This window comes from Scaptodrosophila lebanonensis, unplaced genomic scaffold, assembly GCF_003285725.1.
Source record: "Scaptodrosophila lebanonensis strain 11010-0011.00,11010-0021.00 unplaced genomic scaffold, SlebRS2 tig00001415-arrow-pilon, whole genome shotgun sequence".
Classification (NCBI taxonomy): domain Eukaryota; kingdom Metazoa; phylum Arthropoda; class Insecta; order Diptera; family Drosophilidae; genus Scaptodrosophila; species Scaptodrosophila lebanonensis.
In genome coordinates, this window is record NW_022060742.1 from 5,719,963 (window position 1) to 5,747,103 (window position 27,141).

At 36.5% G+C, this 27,141-nt stretch overlaps 2 protein-coding genes across 7 annotated transcripts in view; both read right to left on the bottom strand.

The window, feature by feature from the left end:
* Window positions 1-2,420, bottom strand: part of LOC115632713 — a 28,919-nt gene extending 26,499 nt beyond the window's left edge. Inside the window, exon 1 of the mRNA XM_030529955.1 lies at window positions 2,307-2,420. The gene's annotated coding sequence lies outside the window, so the exon portion shown is untranslated. The remainder of the gene's footprint in view (window positions 1-2,306) is intronic.
* Window positions 2,421-5,583: 3,163 nt separating this feature from the next.
* LOC115632989 (2-oxoglutarate dehydrogenase, mitochondrial) lies at window positions 5,584-25,689 on the bottom strand. Of its 6 annotated transcripts, none has more exons than XM_030530307.1 (12): window positions 25,625-25,689; window positions 18,543-18,663; window positions 17,337-17,474; window positions 17,101-17,277; window positions 15,235-15,364; window positions 13,109-13,187; window positions 12,635-13,046; window positions 11,700-12,568; window positions 10,715-11,609; window positions 10,493-10,647; window positions 9,014-9,316; window positions 5,584-7,168 (listed from the first exon to the last, which is right to left on the bottom strand). In XM_030530307.1, exons 2-12 carry the CDS (start codon window positions 18,636-18,638, stop codon window positions 7,069-7,071), a joined length of 3,354 nt encoding a protein of 1,117 aa, XP_030386167.1. In that variant the 5' UTR covers window positions 18,639-18,663; window positions 25,625-25,689; the 3' UTR covers window positions 5,584-7,068. The 6 variants fall into 6 exon arrangements, with proteins under 6 accessions (XP_030386167.1, XP_030386168.1, XP_030386166.1 ...); XM_030530308.1 differs by lacking the exon at window positions 25,625-25,689 and adding an exon at window positions 25,557-25,574; XM_030530306.1 differs by lacking the exon at window positions 25,625-25,689 and adding an exon at window positions 20,934-21,048.
* Between the last annotated feature and the right edge of the window lie 1,452 nt (window positions 25,690-27,141).

Sequence of the window (27,141 nt, forward strand, 5' to 3'; positions counted from 1 at the left end):
ATTCCGCTAACCAATTACTATTACTCAATGTCGGTTTAATTAAACTCATTAACTGATCAATACGGGCACCATACATCCACACTAAATGGCAAATGCTGGCAATAAAACAAATGAAACTAAATATGGCTAAAAAGCACTACAAGTGCTAAACAAATCTTAAACTGGATTATTGAAACCGAAGGTAAGATAGCCAATTGATTCATTTAATTTTAAAATAATCTATTCTAATTAAAGGTGTAGCTTCTTATTATGTAGCGGAGGAGGGGGACTTCCAAATCACTTCCTTCGAGTTTCTTAAGGTACGATTTTATCTAGGTTCATAGGTTACACATTTATAAGCTTGTCTTTGATAATTATTGCGAATATGTTTCTCAGGCATTCTAAATCGACTATTCGATGCAGCATAAGGTTAAAGAAAATGTTTGAATACATATTTAAAATTAATAAATATTTAAGCTTCAAATCTCATGTAGCATTTATACGCATGTTATTGAGTTTATTGTAAACAAAACATTAAAACTGTATCTGTCCTCTGCTCAAGGCTTTTAATTGCCACTCGATGTTTAAGCCAATTATGACAGATGCAAGTATTTATTTGAAATTTTACGACAAACACATCGTTTGATCATTGACTTCATAAGTGTGTGTGCTCCAAGGATGTGACTAGACTAGTTAAAAAAAAAAACTCACTCGTAGAACAAATACTTAAAACATTTTAAAGTTAACAACAACTTTTGCTATCTCTACACTAGAATATTATAAAATTCAGAGCAATAATAAAAGTAAATATTTGTCAACATACGTAGGAGTACTCGGGCATCAAGGACTTAAATAAATCAAGTGGCCAAAACAAATAAAGTGGAACGACAATAAAAGCACCGTTTGTTTTTGATAAAAACTCTTCCGCTTACTTTTTTAAGTTTTATTTTATTTCAAGGCAATCATTTAACGTAAACTTTCAGCAAGCGGGCCAACCTTTATTTGTTTTTACAGCTTTCTAGCCACGAATGCTCCGCTACGCCAAGCCATATAGCCAGGGTGTGTGCTTCCCCTCTCCACCCTTCGCACTTCACAAACAGTAACAACAACAAAAACAACGGACTAGCCAAAAGAAAACAAATAAGGCAATAAGATCGTTGCTCAACACGCAAGCAAGCCACGACATGTGGAGTGATAAGTGCTAGATTTGAGGCAGAAGAAGAGAAAAGCAATCTACAGTGCGAATACAGTTTGCATGAATCACAACAGTTTCCACTGTCAGACGATACTCGGCCGCCTCGCTCTCCCCTACCCGCCAGCCTCTGAAGAATCAAGTAGCTAAGTAAATAACCAGATATACTTGTATATATTCATGCCCTTTCCACAAGCTCGCCTTTAATCAAGTACATACTATAAGTATCTTTTCTCAGTTGAGTCTACCAAGAATTGTTTTCATGAGTACGATATTGCATTTATGAGAATCACACCAATATAATAGCTATAGAAGCTGCAAGTCTTATCAACCTTTCGATATCAGTGTTATTTACGACGAACACATTGGCTGGTGCCGTCTTTTGTTTGTTTTTTTTTTTTTTTGCCCCTTTTAGATTATTCATACATACTATGTAAAGTATTTAATCTTCATTGGTCGGTTAATTACTTCAGGTTCACTCTTTATCCACTCTCTATTTTTACTCATATATTGTTAAAATAATGCAAATTTACACATTTTAAATTTGTCAGAACTGAAAACATGACTTAAAACTCGGAACCATCAGCTATTGCACATTCCTCCTGACGAACAAAATCTTAATACTTCAACTCAAATCCTAATCGTAGCTTTAGTGACTAAAATAGTTCGTCGTGGCACTTGCTGTATTTTTCTCAAAAGGGATAAATGCTTACAGAACTGAATTCAAGAATTGTTTCAAACATAGCTGAGGCTTTCTCAGCCATCAATAGTGTATTGAAAGTTCGAGTAGAATCTATTTAAAGTAGGTCAGTAAAATCGCTGTATCTGAACTAATATGATTGAAATAGAGAAATTTTTATAATTCGATGGCTGAGATGTTGAAAACCAAAGAGTCAAATTTTCCGGCGTTTTTCTCAGTCGACCAAGTTCAAAGCTAATTGGAATTAAGAACTTTAAGACAAAAAGCCCTCTGTCTTTCCTGAGATTCACAAATGAGTAAATTCAAAGCATTTAACAATTCTTGTTGTTTGTTTTGTGATTTTGTCAACTCAATGAACTATTCCGCATCCCAATTGGTTTCATATTTAAGATAAATCTTATACTATGGGTGTTATGGAAATGTTTATGAACTTACATTTTGTAGCTGCTTTCTTAACGTGCTTTTAGAAATGTGTAATCCAATGCAAATGTATGAATAGGAGATTTAAACTAATTTACAACCTTAAATGCTTTATTTATTAATGTCCACTATTTGGTTATGCAACACAATATTGAACAATGCCACACACACTATAATTTTATTAGATTTAATTTTTTTTGTTGTGAAGAGACACTTCTCATACACAAATCAGCGCATTCAAATTTAAATTATTTATGCTCCGATTTGTATTCACTTTCCCAGGCCGGCATATTAGCCGCGCTGGCGCATGGCAACAAGTGGCACTTGCCACATTTTGTGGCAGCACTTTTACTTTTTGTAACGCATTCGTTTCGAGTACTCGTCGCGTATTAATTGCTAACACGCCCGATCAATCACAGCGGGGAATTAAAAACAACCGCGACGAATGTTGCACAACCCGCCGTTACAATTGGACTCCGATAAGGCAACGAAACAATGGAGCATTTGCTCGAAGCTGCAACTGAAACTGAAACTGGCGCAGGCACTGGCACTGGCACTGGAGAGCCGGCGCGAATCGGGCGCTAGCTTAATGCTTTTTCTTACGAACGCGTTCGCGAGCACGGCAAGACTGAAAAAAATAAAAACAGCACGGAGTGAGTAAAGATCGTTGAAACAAACACAACGACAAAAGCAATAACAACAACAGCAGCAGCAACGATGACGACGATATCGATAGATTTGCCGCCGGCACGAACGAAGCTTTTTTAACCGAGGTCATAGCGCACGAAGTCGCCATAAGAGGAGCAGCGCTCACTTGCCAGAGGGAGGATGATTGACTCTTTTCTAACCACTGCTGCTGCTGTAAACGTCATTAAGCCAATTAGCATCTTTCACAGCAGTTGAAGCCTCTCCTCTGTTTTTTCTCATTCTTTTTTGGCCAGCAGCATTCTTCTTCTGACGCAGGGCCGCGCGCCTCGTTTACCGTTATTGTGTAAACTGTGCTCGATTCGGCGCGAGACAGTCGCCAAAAGTTGTGCCATAAAAAAGCGGCAAAAGCAAAACAAGTGGAAATAATAAGATAGAATGAAACGTGTAAGCAAGTACGACTTTCAAAAACCCTTTACTATAGCTTAGAAGGGAAAATTATTTATACAAATATGTATAAAAATTAGTAAAAGTTTTCAAATTAAAATTAGGTACTCTTACTTACTATTTTTTACTCTATCAATATTTTGAAACAGAACAGAAAATCCCCATACCCTAAGCCTTATATAATTTGATAAAGGTGTCCTATGAAAAATGTTAGTTTCTCCATACGTTCTTTACAATATAACTTATGTAATGTAACTGGTTTTAAACCGATAAATTCCATGGTGGTATACTTTATATAACTTGTAGCCTGCGAAATAAAAGCATTTACAAGTAGAAAAACTTGCTGGTTTTTCTTCATGGAATCGATTATACATGCTCTGCGAAAGGTTAATATGTGGCTCATTTCAATAATCGGCATAATAACCCTATACGAGAACACTTGGTAGAATTCATTATATTTTAAAATTGGTAAAAGTGTCCTATGAAAATTAATGCTAATATGTACATGGCTAGATAACCATTGTATTATCCAAAACATGTTCTACATTGATCAATTTCCATTTGTGTGCATGATCAAAAATTTCTCTATGTGCAGAGTACAGCAATAATAGCAAAGTCCACATTATTAAAGAATTCGAAACACGTTATGGCTGATATCGCTATCTGGTAGTTTTTCGTCGTATTAGCTTTTTTTCTTATTGCCTACAGCGTTCGCAGTGCAAACAAGATACGCGCATTAGAAAGTAAAGTAAATCGCTAGTGGCATTGGACTCGGCACCACTTCCATAGATGTTCAATGAGTTTGGCTTTGGTGCCCACCTGCGTATGTGTGTGTATCTATGTGAGTGTGTGTGTGTGTGTGTGTGTGTGTGGAAATTGACCAAAAGTGAGCGTTTTATTTGCCCAATTTGTGCTGCTCAAGCTGTCAGACAGGAAGAGTGCCGCAGTCCATAGAGCATGTGAAAGTGTATCTATTGGAGAAGAGTATGAAGAATACAGAATGCAGTGAAAACTGGAAAAACTGACTTCCTGTTGAAAATTGCAAGTCTGGCGAATGATTGCCACAAGAAGTGGCGAACGCCTTGCTGGCCATGATTGACGGTCAAATGGACGTGCTGTTGTTGCCCAAATATAGAAACCATACTAACTGACCCACTGCGAAACTTGTTTTGAGCTTTTGGTGCGACAGACGCGAAAAGATACTTGATTGAATTAGGAAGCTAGCAACATAGAATTTCTATTTTACATGTGATTGCAACCATTTTGGGGAGGCTTTCAAAAAATCGGAGACTTACAGACTGTTCTAAAATAATAATAATCTTTTGTTTACGAAATGAGTTTCTTAATAAAAATGGATGCGTAGACAATGTGACCTTTGAATAACCTTTGATGGTCACATTCTGATTATTCCAGTTCATTTATATGCACGTGCGAAATACTCATGTTGCAACCGTGATAAGAAGAGCAGAGAAGGCAAGCCGTTGTGGAGCATATGCTTTATTTTGAAATCCAATCCATTCAGTCAATTACGATGACTATTAATGGCGCGGGCAGTGAATTTGGAGGTGTAAACTATTATTATAAATAAACATTTGCAAATTGCTTTCAATAACTAATGCGTACTTTTAACAGTTAAAGTAAAAATTGAAAATAAACAAAAATTTCCATGGAGTTTTTGAAACCAAACTTAATTATTACGACTGATCGCTAAAGAATGCATTTAATTTATATTATTACGACTGATCGCTAAAGAATGCATTTAATTTATATGCATTTATTCTTCTATTATATACCACTAATATAAAATAGTCGGTACTGATGAAATAGAACAACTCATAGTTGGAGGAAATTCAACTCAGCAGCGGAGAAAAGAAAGAGCGCATATTTTTGGAATGCATTGAAAAAAGTGAAATGCAGCGTATTTTAAAATGTTTGCTAATATACCAAAATATCTAGTAATTGTAAGATGGAATAATATTTTTATATAATAGACAGTTTACTTGAGTTCGGGAAAACACGTCACATCAAGAAACTACTTAATAAAGAATTATTTTAATGAAATTCTGCCGTTAGACCAATCACTAAAGATGTATGTATAAAAGAGAGCATACTTTTAGGATTAACCTGTAAAACGAAAGAAACTTTAGCTGAAAATATATGATGTTCTAAATATGTAAATGAAATGAATATACCATTCCAATTGCTGTACATAATTAATTATATATTTTATTCAAGTTCATGCTCTTTACACACTCATTTTGTTTTCCATTTGCATTTTTGGCTTGCCTTCAGTTTATTTTTGTTTGCAATCGTGCTGCTTACGCTAAGTTTTAGTAAAGTTGTTCTTGTTGGTGCAAAGTTGCGTCCATTATGATTGGAACTATAATTAGTGTGTCGAGTAAATGTTAAGATACACATACTCTCTCTCCATCATACTCGTATAATATTTTACTCTTAGATTCTTGTAAAATCGTTTTTAATTTTAATTTTTCGAAAAATGTTTCAAACTTTTCAGTTTGCATTTTATCACTCTAAGTTCAATATCATATATTGGTGCAAGAAAGGGTGCTTGTTTTTTTTTCTTTTTTTTTTTTTGTAAGATAGTTTTACATATTTTTTAAATGTATATTTTAAAACGAGTGTTGCAATATGTGCATATGCCGCCTAGTGTAACACGTTCTCTTAGAGGCACAACAAGTATTATTTTCCCCCGTAATTATTTAAAAAACAAAACAGGCATAGAGCGACAAATAATTCAGTTAACAATATCGGAGACGCATGACAAAATTGTTTCAAAAATTGTTCTCTTTATATACGTTCAATTAAAGTCTAAGTACATAATTGTAAAATGTTCACACTTTATAGCAAAAATTGTGACTGTAAAAATACTTAGAGCATTCCATTTGATTTGTTGATATTACCGCCGAGTTTAATAAAAGAAATAGTTTATGTGAAAATTTACGCAGACACACACTTGCAGTTTCTCATAAACTTCATCCCTGATAAGGTTTCTCTATGCTCGTATCGCGAAACTAAAGCATTGATTAATATATAGTATATGTATGTATATTTGCTTTTATTTAAACAAAAATGTATTAACTTAAGCAAACAAAAACACAAAATATTTTCGCGCGCTGCAGTCCTTGCTGCTTGTAGCTTTCTTTAAGTTGAGATAGGATAGTATAATTTATATATAATACAGTAAAATAAATATTAAAAATAAAAATTAAATAAAATTTGAGAAGAGTGGTTTTATTAATTTGAAAATGATTTTGCGGTTCTTCAGTTCCGCCAGCTAAATATATATATATTTTTTGTTAGGCTTCTCTTGTTCATTTACTAGAATTTAATCTTTTTTGCATTAAAGAATTCTGCTTGTGAGTTATTTTTGCATTTCAAAATGTTATATGCCTACACATGAAACATTTCATGTTCTTGTTTTGTTGATTTTGCGGTTTTGTTTCTTTTTTGTTTGTTTGTAATTTCACTAAACTAATATTTAACATTTCATTACTTTCACACAATTCACTTAACAATTTCGTCAGAATAAACAAACGTATCAAAGAGTCTGCATACGCTTCATTACAAAATATAATCGTAAATAATATTCATTCAACATCGCCCCTTTCCTCTCCTCCATCAACATCAAATATGCTTTGTAGGTAGGTCCTTCAGAAGTTCCACCTTAGGTCGAAATCGCATCGTTAAGCAGCGAGTTCAGCTCCCGTATATGTTGCGCCTTCGAACCAGTCGCCGTCGAGGCTCCAGTGGGACGTCCAACATAGCTGAGGGGGGCAAGGAACACAAATCAGTTTCAATTGTCTTGATCGATGATCAGATCAGATCGGTAAGTACACATAACATTGGCTTTTTGTACGAGTACGAGTATTTCTCACTTTAGTTAGACAACGTGCACTAAGTTGTTATGCCGAAAGTTTTCTAATCAGCACTTAATATAAATATGAATATACTTATGCATATATATTTATCTTTTTTGTTTTTAGTTCACTGATGAAATTGACGTTCAATGAAATGCATCTTGTTTAGTAAAGCGTCGAGAGAAAAAGCAAACTGGTAAGTATTTGTTTAAGTGGTAAGATGTTTTAATTAAATGAAAGTTAACACAAATATTGCGCAGCGCAAAATAAAACGAAAAAGTAATTCTAAATTCTATAAATGCGTTCGGACAAACCCTTAAAGTTATGGTGTTGTAATAATATACGAATCTTTAGAGATTTTTATTGTAGGGAAAACTGAAAACTGAACCAAATTCTACCAAATCTTTCAGGATTTTTCAAACGCATGTCAACTATATGATGTTGTAGATCTGCAAAACAGGAGAAATGATGTAGGCCCGAAGACAAACCCACATAATATACATTCAAAAGTAGTTCCTTATGTCTGGCTTTACAGCTAAAATGTATGAATCGAATTATACTTATTAAAAATAGTTTAGGAAAAAGTAGTATCCCAAAATCTTTTATATTAATTTATTTAGTTTAAGATGTATATTCGTTTAATTTATCGAAATCATTATTATCCTTTTACTGTATTTGAGAAAATCTTAAATGCTTTGCTGTCTTTATAGATAGGGAAAATATGGCATAGAAATGGGACCATTGGCTATTTACAATGGGAACATATCGAAATTGGAAACACTTTTAAAAAGTTACTTATTGTTATTAATTTATTATGCCTTGAACATTATGGCATAGTTTGTCAACAAAGCAGGCACTCTTGTGCGACTAATAATCTCATCGAATAAGCTAATTTATTGAAATAACGGTAACGTCACACTTCTGGATTGTCATATCCATATACTCTATCCCCAGCATTAAAAAGTCTTTTAGCATAGTTTGCAGCCCTTTTTAGGATTAACCGTTTCGACGAAATGGGTTCAATGAGTGATGGATGGGTGCAGTGAGACCGGGCTATCTAGGCAGAATAATTCAGTTTAGCTTTGTGTACTCATGTAGGTCTTTTTTTTTTGTGTATTGTGTCTTTGAACACAAATTGGACAAAAGTACAAGGCAGAAACGTTCCACTGATTTGGTCAGACACATAATCGTAGTATGTATATGTTCTGGAGATATCTTTGGGATTTTTAACAGCCAAACATACAAAAAAAAAGATCAAACGAAAACTCAACACAAATGCGCGTGCTCCAAACAAAATCATTGAACAAAGAGAGGTGCGGTTACATAGAGATTGAAGTAGAGTGTGCTTTATAGTAGGTAGTACAAGGTCTATGTGGTAGTAAGTTAATGTTTTTTTAAGTAGATGTACGTAGACGCAAACATTGAACATTCATACCAACGATATGCGCTTGAATGTTTGCAAAATCAAAACTTATAATTATGCACAGAAATTAGAAAGAAATGGGTAGAAAATCATAGGAAGTACCCCCCCAACGGAGAGAGATACAAATTAAAGGTTAGACGAATGTAAAAGATTAATTTCGAGAAATATTTGGTTGTGGTCGAATTATTGGAATAGTTGTTAATATTAATTGCAGATAGATAGTAAGTAAATAGTAGTTGGAGATAGTTAATATATATAGAGAGAGACACAGAGAGAGAGAGAGTTCAATTGACGCGCATCGCTTATATCTTGGTATTTGGCCCTCTCACCTAATTTTACGTCCGGTTTTTGTCTTTCGCGCACCCGGGGCAGCCGCATTGCCCGCGGGTCTATTGAAATCTTGACGCACATTCTTTAAATCGAAGTGCTTGGCGGCATTGAATTCGCCAGTCAGAGCGCTTTTTTCATCGCTGCCTTGGGGCTCACTTTTATTTGAGGTGAACATGCGACTTAGCCAGGGTTTCGATTTGTTTTCGGAATCGGAATCAGTATCGGATTCGTTGTTAGTATTATCAGTGGTAGTAGTATTGGTTGTTGTTGTATTGGAGAAGGAGGATTGTTCATCGCTTTGGCTGTAACAATAACACATACACAGAGAGAGAAAGAGAGAGAGAGAAAGGATATGTTTTTCGTTGGTTGTGTTTACATTTTTTCTTTTTTCAGGTAAATTTTGATATTAGGATTTGCGTAAATTTTGTTGTTTGCCGATTGTTTATACAAATTTTTGAACAGTGAACAAATTATATGTATAATTGTACACAAATAGGATAGAGGAGGATAAGGAATTTAAGTAACAAAAACAACAATTGTTTTGGTTTTTCTCTGGGAACTTTAAAAACTTACACAAATTAACTCTTCATTAGTAAAAGAAAAAAACTCAATCATAAGTTCAAAAATATTTGTTCATAAAACTCAACTCAAATGATAAGAAAAAAGCCATGCAAGTAAAAATGGACGGTGTTTGGTGGACGGTGTGGCGATCGGTCAGATGAGGCATGAAGCCAATTTGCAGATGGAATCGATGCAAATAATTGCGCGAGAATTTCGTTTGATTTCGATTTTCAATATGTGGATAATGTTTCAATGGGTATATATTGTGGATTCTCAATCCTTCGGGAGGACAACATGCGTATTGAAGAAATGTATAATTTGTTTTGTCTGTACGTGTGCGTGTAGAGTGTTGTGATGGACTAACGATATTCACTATTAACTACTGAACGGGACCTCACAAGGGCGGAGAGGCTCAACTATACAATATTTCTACAAATTTGGCTGCTAGGTAGGTGAATTAAAGAATAAAGGAGCGCATACAAAATAATATTAGTAACAAAGAGCTGTAAAGAGTTAGCAAGATAAATGATGAGTGTGCGGAGAGATGAAAAGTGAAGAGTGCAAAAGTTAAATCAAATGAATTGTTAATGCAAAAATAGTCGAATACGAAAAGTTCAATAAAAACTCCAAATAAAGTGGATAGAGAGTGCCACAACGCACAGTGAAAGAGAGAAAGAGAGAGAGAGAAAGAGAGAGGAACCTTTAAGAGTGCGCTTAGTGCAGCAAAGAAAACGAGAAAAAGTGAAGAACTAGAAGAACCAATACAACAAACGGAGCCGCTCCGTAGAGCAGCCGGTAATAATTTTCTCAGATACGTGAGAAACAGAGATAGCGCGGCTAAAAGTGCGGCATTTGGTGGTGTAGAGTGTGTGTGTGTGTGTTCATCTGAGTATTCATCTTAAAAGCTAGGCTCCTACCTGACATCCCGACTGTGATTCAGAGCGGTGAGGAAACGTGGCTGCACATACGTCCAGCTGCCCTGATTCTTGTGTTCCTCCTGGGCCCAAACGAGCTCAGCATTCTTGTACAGATTGGCCTGCTCCTTGACCAGATCGAAGGGGAAGGGCGAGATCTAACACAGTCAAACAAAAATATAAATTAAATGCCCCAGGCTCGCCAAACTTGCACTCTCGGCTTACCTGCTCCACACGCACGATGGCAATTTCGCTCTCCAGTTTCTTGTCAGCTCGAGCCTTGGTCAGATCGTAGTACACACGACCCGAGCAAAATACGACCTTCTTTACGTTGCTGGCATTCTCCCCAGCCGGTCCATTGTCAGGTATGATGCGCTGGAACTCGCTGCCCTCGCTCATCTCACTGAACGGGCTCTTGGCCTCGGGGTGACGCAGCAGAGATTTGGGCGTGCAGAGAATCAGAGGCTTGCGGAAGGGCATAGCAATCTGGCGACGCATAATGTGGAAATAGTTAGCGGGTGTCGTGCAGTTGGCTACAATCCAGTTGATGTCGTGCAATTGTCTGATGGAGAACTCATCCGATTCGGGTGGGAAATAGTCGGGATCGTCAGAAGACATTTGCAAGAAACGCTCCAATCGGCACGACGAATGTTCGGGACCCATGCCCTCCATGCCATGGGGCAGCAACATGACCAAACCAGACTGGCGCACCCATTTCGACTGACCGCTCGAAATAAACTGATCGATGATCGATTGTGCCGTGTTGCTAAAATCACCAAACTGCGCCTCCCACAGAACCAAAGCATTGGGATTGGTCATCGAGTAGCCGTGCTCGAAGCCCAACACAGCGTATTCGGACAAGGAGCTGTTCGATACGGAGTAGGGAGCCTGATCAGGATACATATGCTGCAGCGAGTTATAGGTGGCCTTGTCGACCAGCTGATGATGCAGCACGTGATGACGATGCGAGAAAGTGCCGCGCTCCACATCCTGACCGGAGAGACGCACGTGAATGCCCTCCTTGAGCAGGGAGCCAAAAGCCATGGCCTCACCCAGCGCCCAATCGGCAATCTTTTCATCAACCATGGTTTTGCGAGCAGCCAAGACGCGCATCAGACCCCTGAAGAAAAAAAGAAATGATGGACATGATTAAATCGATACAATTGTTAGATATTTAAGTGAAAATGGATAAGCAATTCGAAAAACTCACTTGTGAATGACAAATTCTGCGGCATTGGGTGGCGGCGACGAGAAGCGATTACCAATGTGGACCAAAGTCTCCTCCTTGACGCCCGTGGGAGCCACCTTCAATGGGTCCTTGCCCTCGAAGAAGCCAGACCAAGGAGAATCGAGCCAATCCTTGTACTTGACATGTGTTTCGGTCTTGGCCAGAGCAAAGGCTTCCTCGCAAATACTTTCGTATTTGGCAGCCACTGACTTGACCTCCTCAGCGGTAACGGTGCCCTCAGCAATTAGCTTGTCAGCATACAGTTCCAAGCCGGTCTTATGCTTTCGGATCTTCTGGTACATAAGGGGCTGTGTAAACATTGGCTCATCGATCTCGTTGTGTCCGTTGCGGCGATAGCCCACCAAATCAATAACCACATCCTTGTGGAAGGTGGCGCGCCATTCAGCAGCGACCTTGCACACATGGATGACCGCCTCGGGATCATCAGCGTTCACATGGAAGATGGGCGCATTGACGACACGTGCCACATCCGTGCAGTAGGGCGAGGAGCGCGAGAAACGTGGATCGGTGGTGAAACCAATTTGATTGTTGGCCACCACATGAACCGTACCGTGAGTGGTGTAGTCAGGCAGATCCGACAAGTGCATAGTCTCGTAAACGACGCCCTGACCGCAGAAGGCGGCATCACCATGAATGAGTATGGACATAACCTTCTTGCCCTCTTGATCGCCGCGATAGAACTGCTCGGCGCGTGTCTTGCCCTGGACGACGGGATCGACAGCCTCCAAATGCGAAGGATTAGCCACGACAGCCAGTCGAATATTCTTGTTTGTCACACGATTCAAACGCTCGATATATGTGCCCAAATGGTACTTGACATCGCCGGAGCCCTGATCAGAAAATTACCACAAATTAATAAGCCAATATATTTGGATTTAAGTGCGCAATTGACTTACATCATCGGCCGCCTCCAAGCCGGCGAACTGCGTGAATATTTGATTCAATGGTTTACGACACACGTTCGCCAAAGTGTTGAGGCGACCACGATGAGGCATGCCCATGATAACGGACTCCACGCCCAACTCCGTGGACACATCAATGATTTCCTTCAGCGCTGGAATCATAATCTCGCAACCCTCCAGACCGAAACGCTTCTCGGATGAATATTTCTTGGCCAGGAAAGCCTCGAAGCCGGTAGCACGTGTCAGACGGGCCAGAATCAAGCGTTTCTCCTCGGGCGTGAAACTCAAAACGCCGGGCGTTTCGAAGCGCTTTCTAATCCAATTGCACTGCTCCAGTGAATTAATAAACATGAACTCAACGCCGATTTTGTTGCAATACACATTCTCCAAGCGATTCAAAATTTCCCTGAGAACGAAATTATGATTAATATTCATTTATTGTAATATTACAATTGCTTCCGCACTCACCTGAGAGGCAGAGAGGCCTCATCGCCACCAATGAATGTGGTGCTGGGCAATTTGAATTGCCTTTCCATGTCCTGTTCGCCTGTTGTTTTTTTTTCAGTTTTAATTGGTGGGTTTACAAAGGAGAAAATGTGATATTAGTTACCATTGCTTAGCCTTCTTTAAAATTGGTGGGTTGGTTAATTGTTTTGGTGTCTTATGTTTGAAATTCGGAGTGTATCGCTTGTTGCTTCTATGTATATAAGTATTTTGTTGATAGTACACATGTACATGCTTGCTTTCACATATAAATATGTATAAAAATACATACATATATTTATGTAGTATTTACATATATGTACGTAGATATTAAATGGAATTTTGTCTTTTTTACATATCGAATTTTGAAATCATTCGTGCATGCAAATTTCAAAAAAATAATAATTTCAGTCTGTAATTCATTTGTGCATTTACAATACATTGATGGGCGTTTTTATTTGTTTCATTTTGCCAATTAGAATGTAATCCCTTCGATTTAGTTATCTATTAAATCGCTTTTTGTATTTACCCGATTCAATAATAAACGAAAATTGCTTTACAATATCAAGTGCCGACTTGCATGCAAGCTACTAATGATACGTATAAGACACAGCAAATAATAATAGCAATAATAATTAACAAAAAAGTTCAATTCCCATGACAATAAGATTAGAGGACACACATATTTATATATCCACAATTGCTATTTACAAAAACAATTATACAAGAATTTACAACACGAACTAGGAGATATTTACTTGTGTCTTTTTATCGAGGTGTGTACTTTTGAGTGTGTTTTGTCGGTGGAGTGCGGTGAAGGGTACAAAAATATCACTACCACAACGTAAATTAACAAACGGAAGCTAAGAACTAAAAATACAAATGTTTGGGGGGGAAATCACGTTTCCATCTAACTTACTTACCAAAACTGAAATTAGCGTAAATGGATTTCGTCGAGGAGTTGCCAGGCAATTCTGGTGTATTAATTTCGAGTGGGTCGAGGTGAGCAACATTATGTCCTCGAATCTAACGTGTGTCAGTTGTGGTTTGGTGGTGGTAGTATTATATATATATATATATAGTATTAACAATACGAAATTCGCATGATTTGTTTTGTTTTTGGTTTCGCATCATTTTTTCACATTACACATAATACAAGAGAGAGAGAGAATTTTGAATTTTGTCGTTTTGTAGATGATTTTTTTAATTTTGAAAATTTGTTGTTTTCATTTCATTTTTTTTTTTTTTTTTTTTTTTTTTTTTTTTTGATTGCAGAGTTTGGGGTTAGGAAGCAGAGTAATATATATAAAAATAAACGAAAAAGAAAATATATAATATATATGTAGAATAAAGCAACAGAATATATATAGAGTATATCAAATAAATACACGTACAAGTATATCATTAAAACATGAATATAAAATTAAACAGTTAAAGCTGCATTTGAGAGTCAAACATAATGGGGAACATAATGAATTGTTTTTAATTGTCAGTATGGTGGATCGGTTTTGTTGTTGTTGTTGTTGTTGTTCTGTTTCACAATTTAGAGTGTTAAACAATAGTAATACCAATTTTTCATTACCAATATCATTGCTTGGTTGGTGTTGGGATTTAGAAAAAAGTCGTGTGTACAAAGAAACATGGAAAAAGTGTGCCGAAAAACAACGTGTACAAAATTAAGATACATTCTTGGTTAGCTGCTAGATACAAGCTCAACACCACTAAGGAGTAGAAAAGGTTACAGTATACAAAACAGTCTGCTTATAGGTGTATATTTGTAAATCCAACTAAATAGTGCGTTTGTTTTCAGTTTTCAGTTTTTATTTTTCTTTTCAATTTATATTTCGCTAACTTATGCTAGAAACATACTAGAAAACCTGACTGGGGCAAAATGTCATAGATTTATGCCTCATCAACTCCGAATTTCATTTGAATATGATAAATAATTTTGAAGCGGTTTGATATTTGTATTTATGATCGAAAATTAGGATGGTTTGTATTGGTATGGGCGGGTGTGGTGCGGTGCGGTGCAACAAAGAGGAGGTGGAGGTGGAGTTGGGGTGGTGGTGGTGCGACTATAATGATAAATGCGAGTTTTGAAAACAATTTACCAAACAAAAACCCAGAATGCTGCCTGAGCACGTCTTCGTTAGCCCGACGTGCAAGACCATCCTTGCAAACGGTTTTTTCGCGTGTTAAAATTCCAAGCGGATCCAGATCAGATGCCAAATGACCACGGGACTGAATATGGTATATACATACATACATATACATATATATAGATTTATTATATGTGTAAAAGGTTGATTTGATTTGGTTTGTAGGTTGGTTTTGGTTTGGATTGGTTGATTGGTTCGTTTTTTCAGCATAACAAGGTTAAAAATGTAAAGGCATAGAATAAAACGATGTTGTTGTGTATATAATATATAATACATATATATAAGTACATATGAAACCAAGTGGAGCAGCAAACAGGTTTACGAGCCGTCAATAGTTTAAATTTTAATGCAACCAATAAGACTGAAAAAGTGCAGGTAGCAGTGCCCTTCTAAAAGATTCCATGAAATAGAGATAGAAAAGAAAATATCTAGAATCTACTTAAGTGCCTTACCAAATTAGTGACATCTATACTACTATGTTAAACTTCACAAACAAAGTGAACAAATCTTTGTAAATCTAATCGAATTTCCACCACTTGTTAAATTTTCTAAATACAAATTTGAGAAGATGACGAATCTAACAGCAACTTGGAGTAAGTCTCAGAATGAAATATCTTAAGTCACATTCTCTATTCGTTACAGGGGAACCGAAACGATATACTTAGAGCATATGCTGGGTGCAACTAGATATAGAAAACGAAAATGAATTATAAAATTAAAATTTTTGATATTTAAGTAATTTCGTGGATTCCATCTGAGGACGATTTGTAAACTCAATTAAAACAGACTATTCACATACGAGAAATAATAAAATAAGTTCTTATTAATCCCATTTCCATATCTTTCTTTCAATATTTAAACGAAGTACTTTCCGGATACTTTAAATGCTGCTCTTACCTATTCTTGGATGTAAATGGTTGGCTATATCGATTGTGAAATAAGAATTATAGTTGTTTGATATTTTGATTCAAGGATAAATTATTAAACCAATATTTATTTAAACATACTCGACAGCCGACGGCACATTAAAACTTTAAAGCAGCAATTAAAGAATGATTTTTGCTTTGTTTTGTGTTTCTAAAAAAAGACATGTCATACAAATGCAAATAATATGTTTTAGAAATGATTGGTGATTTCAACAGTGGATTGTTTCTATACTTATATCTCAAAATTATGATCGCAAATTATAAATCCAATTGATTCACATATAAATGTGTTGAATGGAATAAGAGGTGCGCTATTTCTGAGACTAGAAAAACAAATAAATCAAAATTAGGAACTTAAAAAAACAAAAACACAGTGACTACGGGAAACTATGCGCCCTACTTGCAAGAAAACTGAAAAGCATGTTACACATACGAATAATAATAATAATATAGGGTTGCGGGTAAGTAAAATAAAAACCTAAACAATAATATTACATGGCTGAGTGTGAGATTTGTGGGAACAAATGGATGAACTACTTCTCACTACAAACACAAGGAGTACTATGTAAATAGTTGTATGTGATTTACTGATTTTTCGGTTTACATATGTATGTACAAGATGAAACACAAAGGAGGGTGAAGGCGAGCAGCTCTAAGATTCATAAACATAAACAATATAAACCAAAATCTAAATGGAAAACAACAGAAACAGAACCATAGAGAGAAGTAGAGAGAGGCGGGGGTTGTATAGAGAGCAGCGTCAATAAATTTTTATTTGCTGTTCTGAATAACCCAACGACTGCTCCGACGAATGCTGCTAACCAAACGCAGCAATCAACTGTTTACTATGTGGTATGTCAGCTCATAGACGGGCACAAACGAACACACATACCTGATAGCTACGGATGATGGCCTGGACAGCCAAGTGATCGTCGATGGTCTTCGAGTCGGGCGCTGCCCCAGCCACGGCGCCGAAATTGAAGGCGGACAATGGCAGGGTATTAGGCTGCACGGGCGCCAAGTTGGGAGGACTCACATAGTTATTACTGCGGAAATAGGCATCCCAGGACTGCAAATATTCATACAAATAAGCAAAGAAGCACAACTTATCGATCTATAATAACTTACAGTGTGCACCGAGGTGGGATCGCGCAACCAGGCGTTGTACATCTCCTCCACATAGGACGCAGTGCTGCCATTGGCAAACGGCTCCGCTGCGGCTGAATTGTATGTCCGCACAGCTGCAGCAGCAGTGACCTTGGCCAACTATAAGTAGAGGGAGTTATAGTATTAGTTTAATTTATTAGTTCCATACAAATTTATTAAAAATATATGCGTAGCAGTCTTATAAGTTTATGGGGTACATTTACCCCAATCTGGAGGGAACGAATTAGGCGCGAATTAAAAATCGCGAACTAAGTACGAGATAAAAAATTGTAAATATATACTCGATTATGGTAGCAATTAAATGTGAATCACATTTAAACTGAACAATTTCAACTTGTTAATTAATGGAATATTTTGCATTTATAAATATGCGATTTGAATTTGATTTACCGAATGATATAATATATAAAATGTTGAATGATAAATGGTTATAGAACTTAAAGAGGGATAACAAGAGCCCCGGCTCAATCCCCTAAGAACCATTTAAGAGTATAAACAAGTTTTTGGTAAACTGTACGTGTATATTGTTTTGTATTTAACTTTTATATTTCTTGTAATTTTTCAGATTTTTGAATGATAATCTTTTATATCTTATCTTTACACCGCATTCCCGAATGCTTACAGGATTATAAATAAGTAAATGATAAATTGTTTTGTTCTTTTGGTACAAAAAAGGTTTATGTAAAAATAAACGATGCAAAAATGTTTAAAATCAAACATTTGATATCAATATTTAAAATAAATAATACATCAAATAATCGGTTCCAAAAAATTAATGGATTTTAAAATATAAAAGTAGATGTGGCAGTAATATCAAGATTAATATTATATTAAGCTGATCACTGAAATTATTTTAAGCCTACCCTATTTCTTTTTGTATTTATAATGCATCTATAATACCCATAAATGAATTGAAAAAGTTCTGTAGCTTTAATTTTCTTTTGAATTTAAAGATTTACGTAGAATTGTGCAGGTTGACGGATCTGTTCTCAAGGCAAAGATATGTACATAAATACTATATGGATACTTTGCAGAAATATTGCACTTATAAACGTAGAACTTGCAAGCACAGCCAATTGTATAAATATTTGTTACTTTGCATAACATTTCTTTGCATTAATTAAGCAACAATTTCTATTGACGCTCAGGAGGAGATCAATAACTTACCTTCCGACTGCTGCTGCTCTTCAAAAGCCATGTGGCAAAGTTCTGATGCGCCATCGGCGACAAAGCCAGACTAAAGGCTGTGTGGGCTCTATGCATTTTGTTGTAGCTTTACAAAATATACCTGCAATGAGATAAGAGGGCACATGTATGTACATATATTTAGAGAGTAACGGCAGTTAGACAATCAGCTTTTGATTAGACTTGCGACAAGTGTAATTAGTGCAAACGCTTCTCGCTGTTGCTCTTCTGTAATCAAACACGGCAATTTTGTTGACAAACATTATACGGGTGCATGTAAGTGTGTGCGTGTGTGTATGTAGGTGTGTCGTCTATTTGAATGATAAGATTAGTCTGCGCTGTTATGCAAGTGAGAGACTCAAATTTAGGCGTACGTCATGGCCAGTGCCTGACGCCCACATCTGAAGCTCGACATCAAAACTTGTTGCCAACTAACGATCAATTTACATAAATACATTCATTAATACACATTTATATATGTATGTGTATATTTATGTATATGTATATAGTGACGCGTCTAGACTCTAGCATAGTCTAGTCATGCCAAATTTGCAAACAGCCTTGCTCCAAACGCAAAACGCACGTGACGCTCCTCCACAGCTCGTGACGTCAAACTGGCAACGAACGGTTGTTGGGCTGGTACGAACATGTGTAGATAAATGGTTCGTCTTTTTGAGTTCTGGCCAAGAATGAAATGTTTTTGCACCTTTTATACAACAGTATGTCTATATGCAAAGCCTTGGATGTGGCGAAATGAATTCTTTTGCAGCAGACTTTGTACTTTTTTTCGTGTTGCGCAGTTGGCAAATAATTGTTAACTTTTTTCCTTTTATTATTATTATTTACTGTTAAATCAAGTAAGCATGAGAGTATATTTATTTGTATTTGTGTGATAAATGAAATGTTACTTTGTTTGCTTCACATTTTACGCTTTTACGACTGTGTGGCATTAACCTGATTCCTTGAGTCATGCACCAAACGAGTTTGCGAATTTTTGATAAATTTTTTTGTTTATTTTTTCTTTTTTTTTCAACTTTATAAATTTGGGTGAATGGCTGAAGGTTAATAAAAGGCTAGACACATTCGTATTGCCAAATCTTTATGGCATGCATGTAGGTATGTGGAACAATCAGCAAAGTGACGCTTTAGTTTATAACCGGCATAAAAAGAATAGTTAAGTCAAGCGCCTTCCAAGCCGCAAAGACTGCGTACTAAATTTCGTTGCTCATAAACTTCCAGGAATGTAGATTGTGTATAGAACCAGCCCCTAGTCAAAAATATAAATCATGCCATGCAAATAGTACGAGCGAAAAAACACTTGAGAGCCCATATCGTTTGGGGTCTTGACTTGCACTCAAATTTTAGAGATATTCCCTTGTGTACATAATACCTATTTATTAATGAAAATGTTGAAATGGCGACCAGACGGTCGACAGCGTTGATAAGACAACAGCGCGACACTATTTCATAATGCAAGAGCAACAAGCCAAGTCGAAATCAATGTCAGCGGCGCAAAGAGTCAACTTTTGGGTAGAAATCAGATCGTATTGTCTACGGTCACATGTTCTTATCAGCAGAAACGCGTGGCGGGGTTTTAAGGCCCCGCACGCTGCCCTCAATTCGGTTAGTGGAATTGTGATTGATTGGGCCAACCAGCCAGGCCAGCCTGAAAAAGTTCAGGCGAAATATTTGGAAAAGCTCAACAAGCCAAGCGAAAGTTTTATGTAAAAACCGGTTTCGATTTCGGTTTCATATACATTTTCGATTTCGGTTTTGAGTGGCTGACATACTTAGATGAAAGTACCGCTTGAGATTACAACACACTAACAAAACTCTCGACAGATAATTGAATTTAATTTGTTGCACCTCGCTCAGCTGAGTCGTCTATATACAAGTATGTACTATACCTACATACATAGACATGTGTATGTGCATATGTATGTGTGTCGTTATTTATCTGTTTGCTTGTTTTGTGCGGGCATTTTTCACAAACCGTTTTTCTTGCAATTATATTTTCCACTCACTAAAAAATATGTACAAGCAAGTCGGCTGCCGACGATGTCGTCGTCTCTTTTGGTTACGAAAACATATTACATAATTGAAAAATGTTCGAGAGCGTCATAAATATGACATTCTATCGATGAAAACAAACACTTCCAAGTAAACCAATTACACATTTTCATGGACCTTTCCCCAGACTAATCCTTCAAGTTAATAGCTTTAAACCACCTTGGTTCCAAGCAGTCCGCAAATCACAAGCTTAAAATGCATTGAACTTAAAACTCGTGAGCAACAATTTGCAGTATATACGTGAATAATATATACACATTCTATATGTACGTATATACGTGTATGCTCCAAAAGAACACTAACCGAATATTTGTATTATACTATATTTGTGTGTACGCGTCACGTCGTATCTGGGGAGATACGTTGCTAACGTTCGTGTTGAGTGCTACGCGTCGACTGAACGCCGAGCAGCCGAAAACCTTGCGACGCCCGTAGAGAGTGGAACACAAAAAACCGCACTATTTAGAAATCGAATTATTTTTTGAATACCCTTTCAAAGTCTGCAAGAAGAATCGTTATTTAAGGCAGCAATTTGTGACACAATCGTGTTTCAGGTATGGAGTTGAATCAGTATTGATCAGTTGATAAAAGTTTTCATATTAAACGCCTTTCTATTTTCTGAAGCTAAATAAACGCTGCAATTATTGTGTATATTTTTAGCAAATTATTATTTTTAAAGTTTTTTTTTTAATTTTTTAAGTAACATAGAAAAGAAGAATGTGGGGCAATGTTTTCTTTCAATTGATTCCAATATTTTATATAGACATACCATTCAAAAAAATTCAATCAAATGTAGGAGTATCATACGACCTAGTGTTTCAATTTAATCATTTTATCTACAAAATTAAGAAGTTGTTGGTATTAGGCAAACGTTTTAAAATGAATAGAGGAAATTAGGCATATATTAAAACATTAACATTTTACCTAATTCAGTCATGCTGAACGAGTTGATTCGTTCATTAATAAAGAAGACTTGTGAAGAAAGTGTCTAATTTCGATCACAAGTCAGAGAAGAACAACTAAACGTATCTATAGGATTTAACTAAAATCTAATCATTCTGAGCATATTTTACGTTTTATTGTGAAATAATCAAGAATTCAGTAAAATATAATGTTCTTATAGAAAATAATATACAGTTGCAAACATCTTGCCTTAAAACAATAGTTTTTTTTTAAATGTTGAAAATTTTTTTTTTTAATAGAATCTCAATCAAAGTTAAAAAATATTCTTTCTCAAAACAGTCGAACTAAATATTGTAGTTAGAAACATTCAATAATGTCCAAGTTTGGGAAAAGGGGGTATGGCTGATAATAATCAGATATCGTTTTGGGCTATCTAGCGCTGTCTCTGAGTGAATGAGTTAATGAGTGCATGACTGTGCCCGTATTTATAGCACTCTGCCAATTTTGTTTACAATTAACTCAAAGTCCGTCCCATTCTCAAATAAAAACGCGAGTGCCGCGCCAGCAACGGTCCGAGCAGCTGGCAACGATCTCGCCGGCCACTTTTCATATACAGTTGTGCTCAAAATAATAGTAGTGATATTTTTCACTACGTTCTACCGTTCGTATTTTTGTGTTTCCTTTCATTTTTAATCCTTTCTTTCTACCTATGTGATCTACAACAAGAGCACAATAAAATGACGCTTTACTTTAGCTTTTTGTGCACTTGTTGTTGTTGTTATTTGCATTTCCCACAGCTAGCCCCTATTCTACGCGCTCAAAATAATAGTAGTGCTTGCACAAACATTCCAAAAATATTAAGTGTGTCGCTCCTTAAGCTTACGAAAAGTTGCTAATAGTAAGTTCTATTATTTTTTAATAGTTTACAATAGTTTCTAATACACATTTTAGTTTGTTTTTTTTTTCTGAAATGGGTAGAGCCAAGCACTGCGCTCCTGAACGACGTGCACTCATTCAAAAATTGATATCTGAGGGAAAAACTTACAATGAAGTCCAAAATATAGTAGGTTGTCCTCCTACAACGGTGTGTAATGGTATAAAATTTATCCCAGGTCCCTAAGCACGTGGAAGACCTCGCGCTATGCCAGATAAATTGGCGACCCTTGTAGTGAGATACTTTAGGCAGAACCCATTTGCGAGCTCTACCGATATAAGAGATGAATTAAAACTCCATACTAGTACACAAATAATACGGAGATGCCTACTGCAAAATAATATGGCAGCTCGGAGTCCAAGGAAAGTGCCCCTTCTCACAAAAAAACATCTGGCAAGACGAATTAAATTTGCACAAGACCACATTGATTGGCCAGTGCAGTAATGGAGAAACATTTTGTGGTCAGATGAATCGAAAATCACGCTTTATGTTGGAACTGGGTCTCGTCAGTATGTTAGGCGGCCACCAAACACTGAATGGCACCCTCGATTCACCACGAAAACCGTAAAACACGGAGGAGCTCGTATTATGATATGAGCCAGTTTTTCATATTACGGCACGGGGCCTTATATTGGCTCCGGAATGTCATGGATCGCCACCTTTATGTGCATATAATGCAGAATATTATGCTGCCAAGTGCCATTGATGAAATGCCACTGATTTGGGTATTCCAGCGGGATAATGATCCGAAGCACACAAGTAATGTTGCCAAACAATGGTTTCAAGCTAACAGGATCAATGTACTAGAATGGCCGGCACAGTCTCCAGATCTCAACCCGATTGAGAATTTATGGTACGATGTAAAGAAGGAAGTTGCCAAGAGTAAACCAACTAATTTTGAATAGGTTTGGGGACCAGCTAGACATGCTTGGAGCTCCATTCCTTCTCAAAGATGTCACAATCCCGTGGACTCCATGCCAAAGCGATGTGCTGCAGTTCTTGCACACGAAGGCTATGCTACAAAATACTAATATTATTTAGAAAGTCCTAATATGAGTAATTAAAATAATAACCGTATTATTTGGATCAGTTGGGACAAGTAAGAGGCCAACAAATGAAACACTACTATTATTTTGAGCGACCAAATTAATGAAGTTTTGGAAAAAAAATTATTTAAATTGTTATATGACCAGAATTTGTTATTATATCTTTATAATTTACTTGTTAATAAACTATACTTAGCAATAAAATTTATTTTAAGTTCATTAAATCACCATTTCATACATTTTTTGAACGAACTAAATTTTTATGAAAGCACTACTATTATTTTGAGCACAGCTGTATGCCGCACCGACTAGCCCACACAAAATGTGTGGAAATTGAAAAGAGAGCCCGAAAACTGGCACACAAAAGCACTCACAAGGGCACGCACACACTCAAACACACACACCATATGTTAAAAATATTTGAACTATGCATGAAGTCAAATGGGTCTAGCTTGGTACGAGAACTATAGGAATCGTTTAGAACAACTGGTTGGCAGTCGATTGCATTTATTTGGACATTGAAATGAGTGCTTTTTTCTTATGTAACCTTGGCTGAGAAACACCGTTCCCCATATACCCTTCCTCTTAACAGAAAATAATGATTTATTGATATGCAATATGACCGACTTAGGCATAATACATTTAAAAATTGACATATATTAATTTATTCTCCTACCTATTATGAACAAGCCTATTGACGATATCTAAGAAAAACAAGTCTATATACAATTATTGGGCTATATAGAATGTACATATAATAAATTTGGTTGGGAAAACCTATTGAAGGTTTATTGGGCGTAGATGATGTTCATCATACAAATCAATATATAGTACATATCCCAAATCTTAAAACTAAATTGGATATTATTTAGTCATGATTGCCCGCAAAATTCGTTTACCACCAATTTCACAATTTCAAGTTCAAGCACATGACGTATCTATGTGCGCAGTGCGTCAGTAGACATAAAGTCAAGGTGTTTTATCAACTTTAAAAACCGCCCATTTGATAAGGCCCAGCCCATTAGATTTTGCCAAGTTCCAACTGCAGTGTAGAAACGCAACCATAGCATAGACACAAACCCTGTAGGCCAGCTGCAATTTGATTGACATGCAGACGAGCCCCCAAAAAGGAAAGAGAGAAAGAGAGAGGAAGAGAGCGTGAATATAAAGCCGAAGCTGTCAATTGCAGAGCGCAGAAAAGTTAAAGAAGTACTTTTACGTAGCTCCACATGTAAAAATCGCGAGTTATAGAGATCGTTCACACACAAACACAAATACACACATACAAAATTATAGTTAGGCAGACCGCGTGAGTTCATTGAAGCGAGGCTTGTGATGCCGGGAACTTGTTTTTTCTTCATTTCTTTTTTTACGATGGCTTGGGCAGCAACAACTTGCCATTTTTTGCAATGTGCAATGTGGAATATGCAGACCGAATCATCACGAGTATAGCTTTTCCGATTAAAAATGCCGACAATGCGGCCGCGCTGATTTACTCTACCCCTCAACCGACAACAACAACGAACAAATGCCGTTGTACGACCACTGCCTGATGATGATGGTGATTCACAGTGGCAATGGAAAGTACACGCGGCATAACGAAATTGCGTCATCAATTCATAACATTCGCTTAAATTTACAAAAACCTGTGACGTTGCCGATGGTGTTTTTGTTGTTGTCCCTAGTCTGTTGCGAGGCAATAGCAATATTGAGAAATTTCACTTTTCTTCTTTGGCACAGGCGCGCACAGGCGCTGCGCAGAATGGACAACATACACACAAACACACACATTCACATACGCCCACTTGCATTATATAAGCGTCAGCAGGCTGGGCCATTGAAAATTTATTAAAACTGCATAAAGCTTTAGTTAATCGAAATTTTTGCACATGCTTTGGCTTTCTGGCGCACATTATTAATAGAGTTTCGAAGTTTTATCACGTCTTTGACCTAAATTTACGCCGCCTGCCGTGGCCTTAAGACTATTTGTGTAAAGCGAGAAAGAAATCAAAACTGCGATATGTCAGAAATGCCATCGTTTACCAAGCAACACAACACGGTTTTGCACTTTAATTATATTTGTATTTATTGCAAATTTGATCAATAATTACAGTTATTCCGCGCGCTGCTTCGAAGCACCCGCACTGCACAGCTGAAGAGTGAAGTGTGAGCTAAGTTGGTATGTAAAAACATCGATATATTGGACCCCGATAAATTTAACACAACGCATCGATGTGTTTCGATTTTTTAGTATTATCGCGATGAATTGCCTATGCATCGATGTTTGCTTATAACGCTTATCTTTGTTGCGTCGTTTATTTATTGTGTTGTAAAATTGTTGTTTTTCTTGGGTTTTTGTGATTGTGTTGCTGGTAGGAGTAATTTATTATTATTTAGTTTTCTTTCTCTAATAACTTTTTTATTTGGTAGTTGTTAATATTTAATTTTTTTGTATCGTATTTACATGTCATTTCAGAAACGGCTAAATGGCGAATAAAATTTCTACAACTTGACGAAATCATTAAATATTGTAATTGGCTGACATTTCCTATTTAGTCTGTTCGGTTTCCAAGGTTTTATTAAACGTGTGTATTCTGTAATCTACGTACATATGTCGGCAGCTTACACTTGTATATGTACTTATTTTTAAATGATCAAATATTTCCCAAATAAATTTTTATTCTATTTTACTTAAAAAATATAAATAAAAAAATAGTAGTGAATGTCATATATGTATTACAATAGTTAATTACCGATACTCGTTGAGAAATGAGAAAAAGGTAGACAAAGGTTGCAGATAAGATTCTTCTCCAATAAGTATTTATGAATTTGGCATCAGAAAACTTTATTTATGTAGTTTAGGCTTAACTGTCCAGAAGTCATCGAAAATACTTCATTATTCTACATCGATATACAGGTGTTTTGGAAATATCGCGTTGGCAACAAACACGATATGCCTCTTAGGGATTAATGTTTCTGTCCCTCCCACTGAGATTAACATTTGATTGTTGTGCTCTTTTGACGTACAACACTACATAGTTGCAAGATTTTTAAATAAATCGTATACTTAATTTTTCTACTTTACCAATACAAGAATACAATCAAATAACTTTCATTATTGCACACTCTTCCTACTCAAAAGTCACAAAGGATTCATTACTGATACGCAGCTGAGCATACTGTGACGTCACACAAAGGAAGCACCCAAAAAACAAACCTGCGCATTGGCATTTTGTGTTTGCCTCTGCCAGGGTGTTGCCAACTGCGCAAAATTTGTACAGCGCTATCTAGTGGGAAGTACATACAACTGATGGTTGTGTGACGACAGGTCACAATTTTTAGCAAAGACATCACCCTGTTTAGTGTGTACTTAGTCCTATATACGGAAGCTAGAAAAAAAGTGCGGCTTCCTTCTTAGAAATATTTTGTAAACTATCAACATATTTGGATTCAGAATAAGAGGCAATTATATAAATATATATTGTCGTATTGATATAAATAAATACATTTGTGAGTGCCAAGTAAATTTGAAGTTAATTGGATTGAAGGCGGGGTGGGAACTTTTTATACAGATACTACTAACTACTAATTATTGTTTTATTAGCATTTTAAACATATTCTCCAAGCA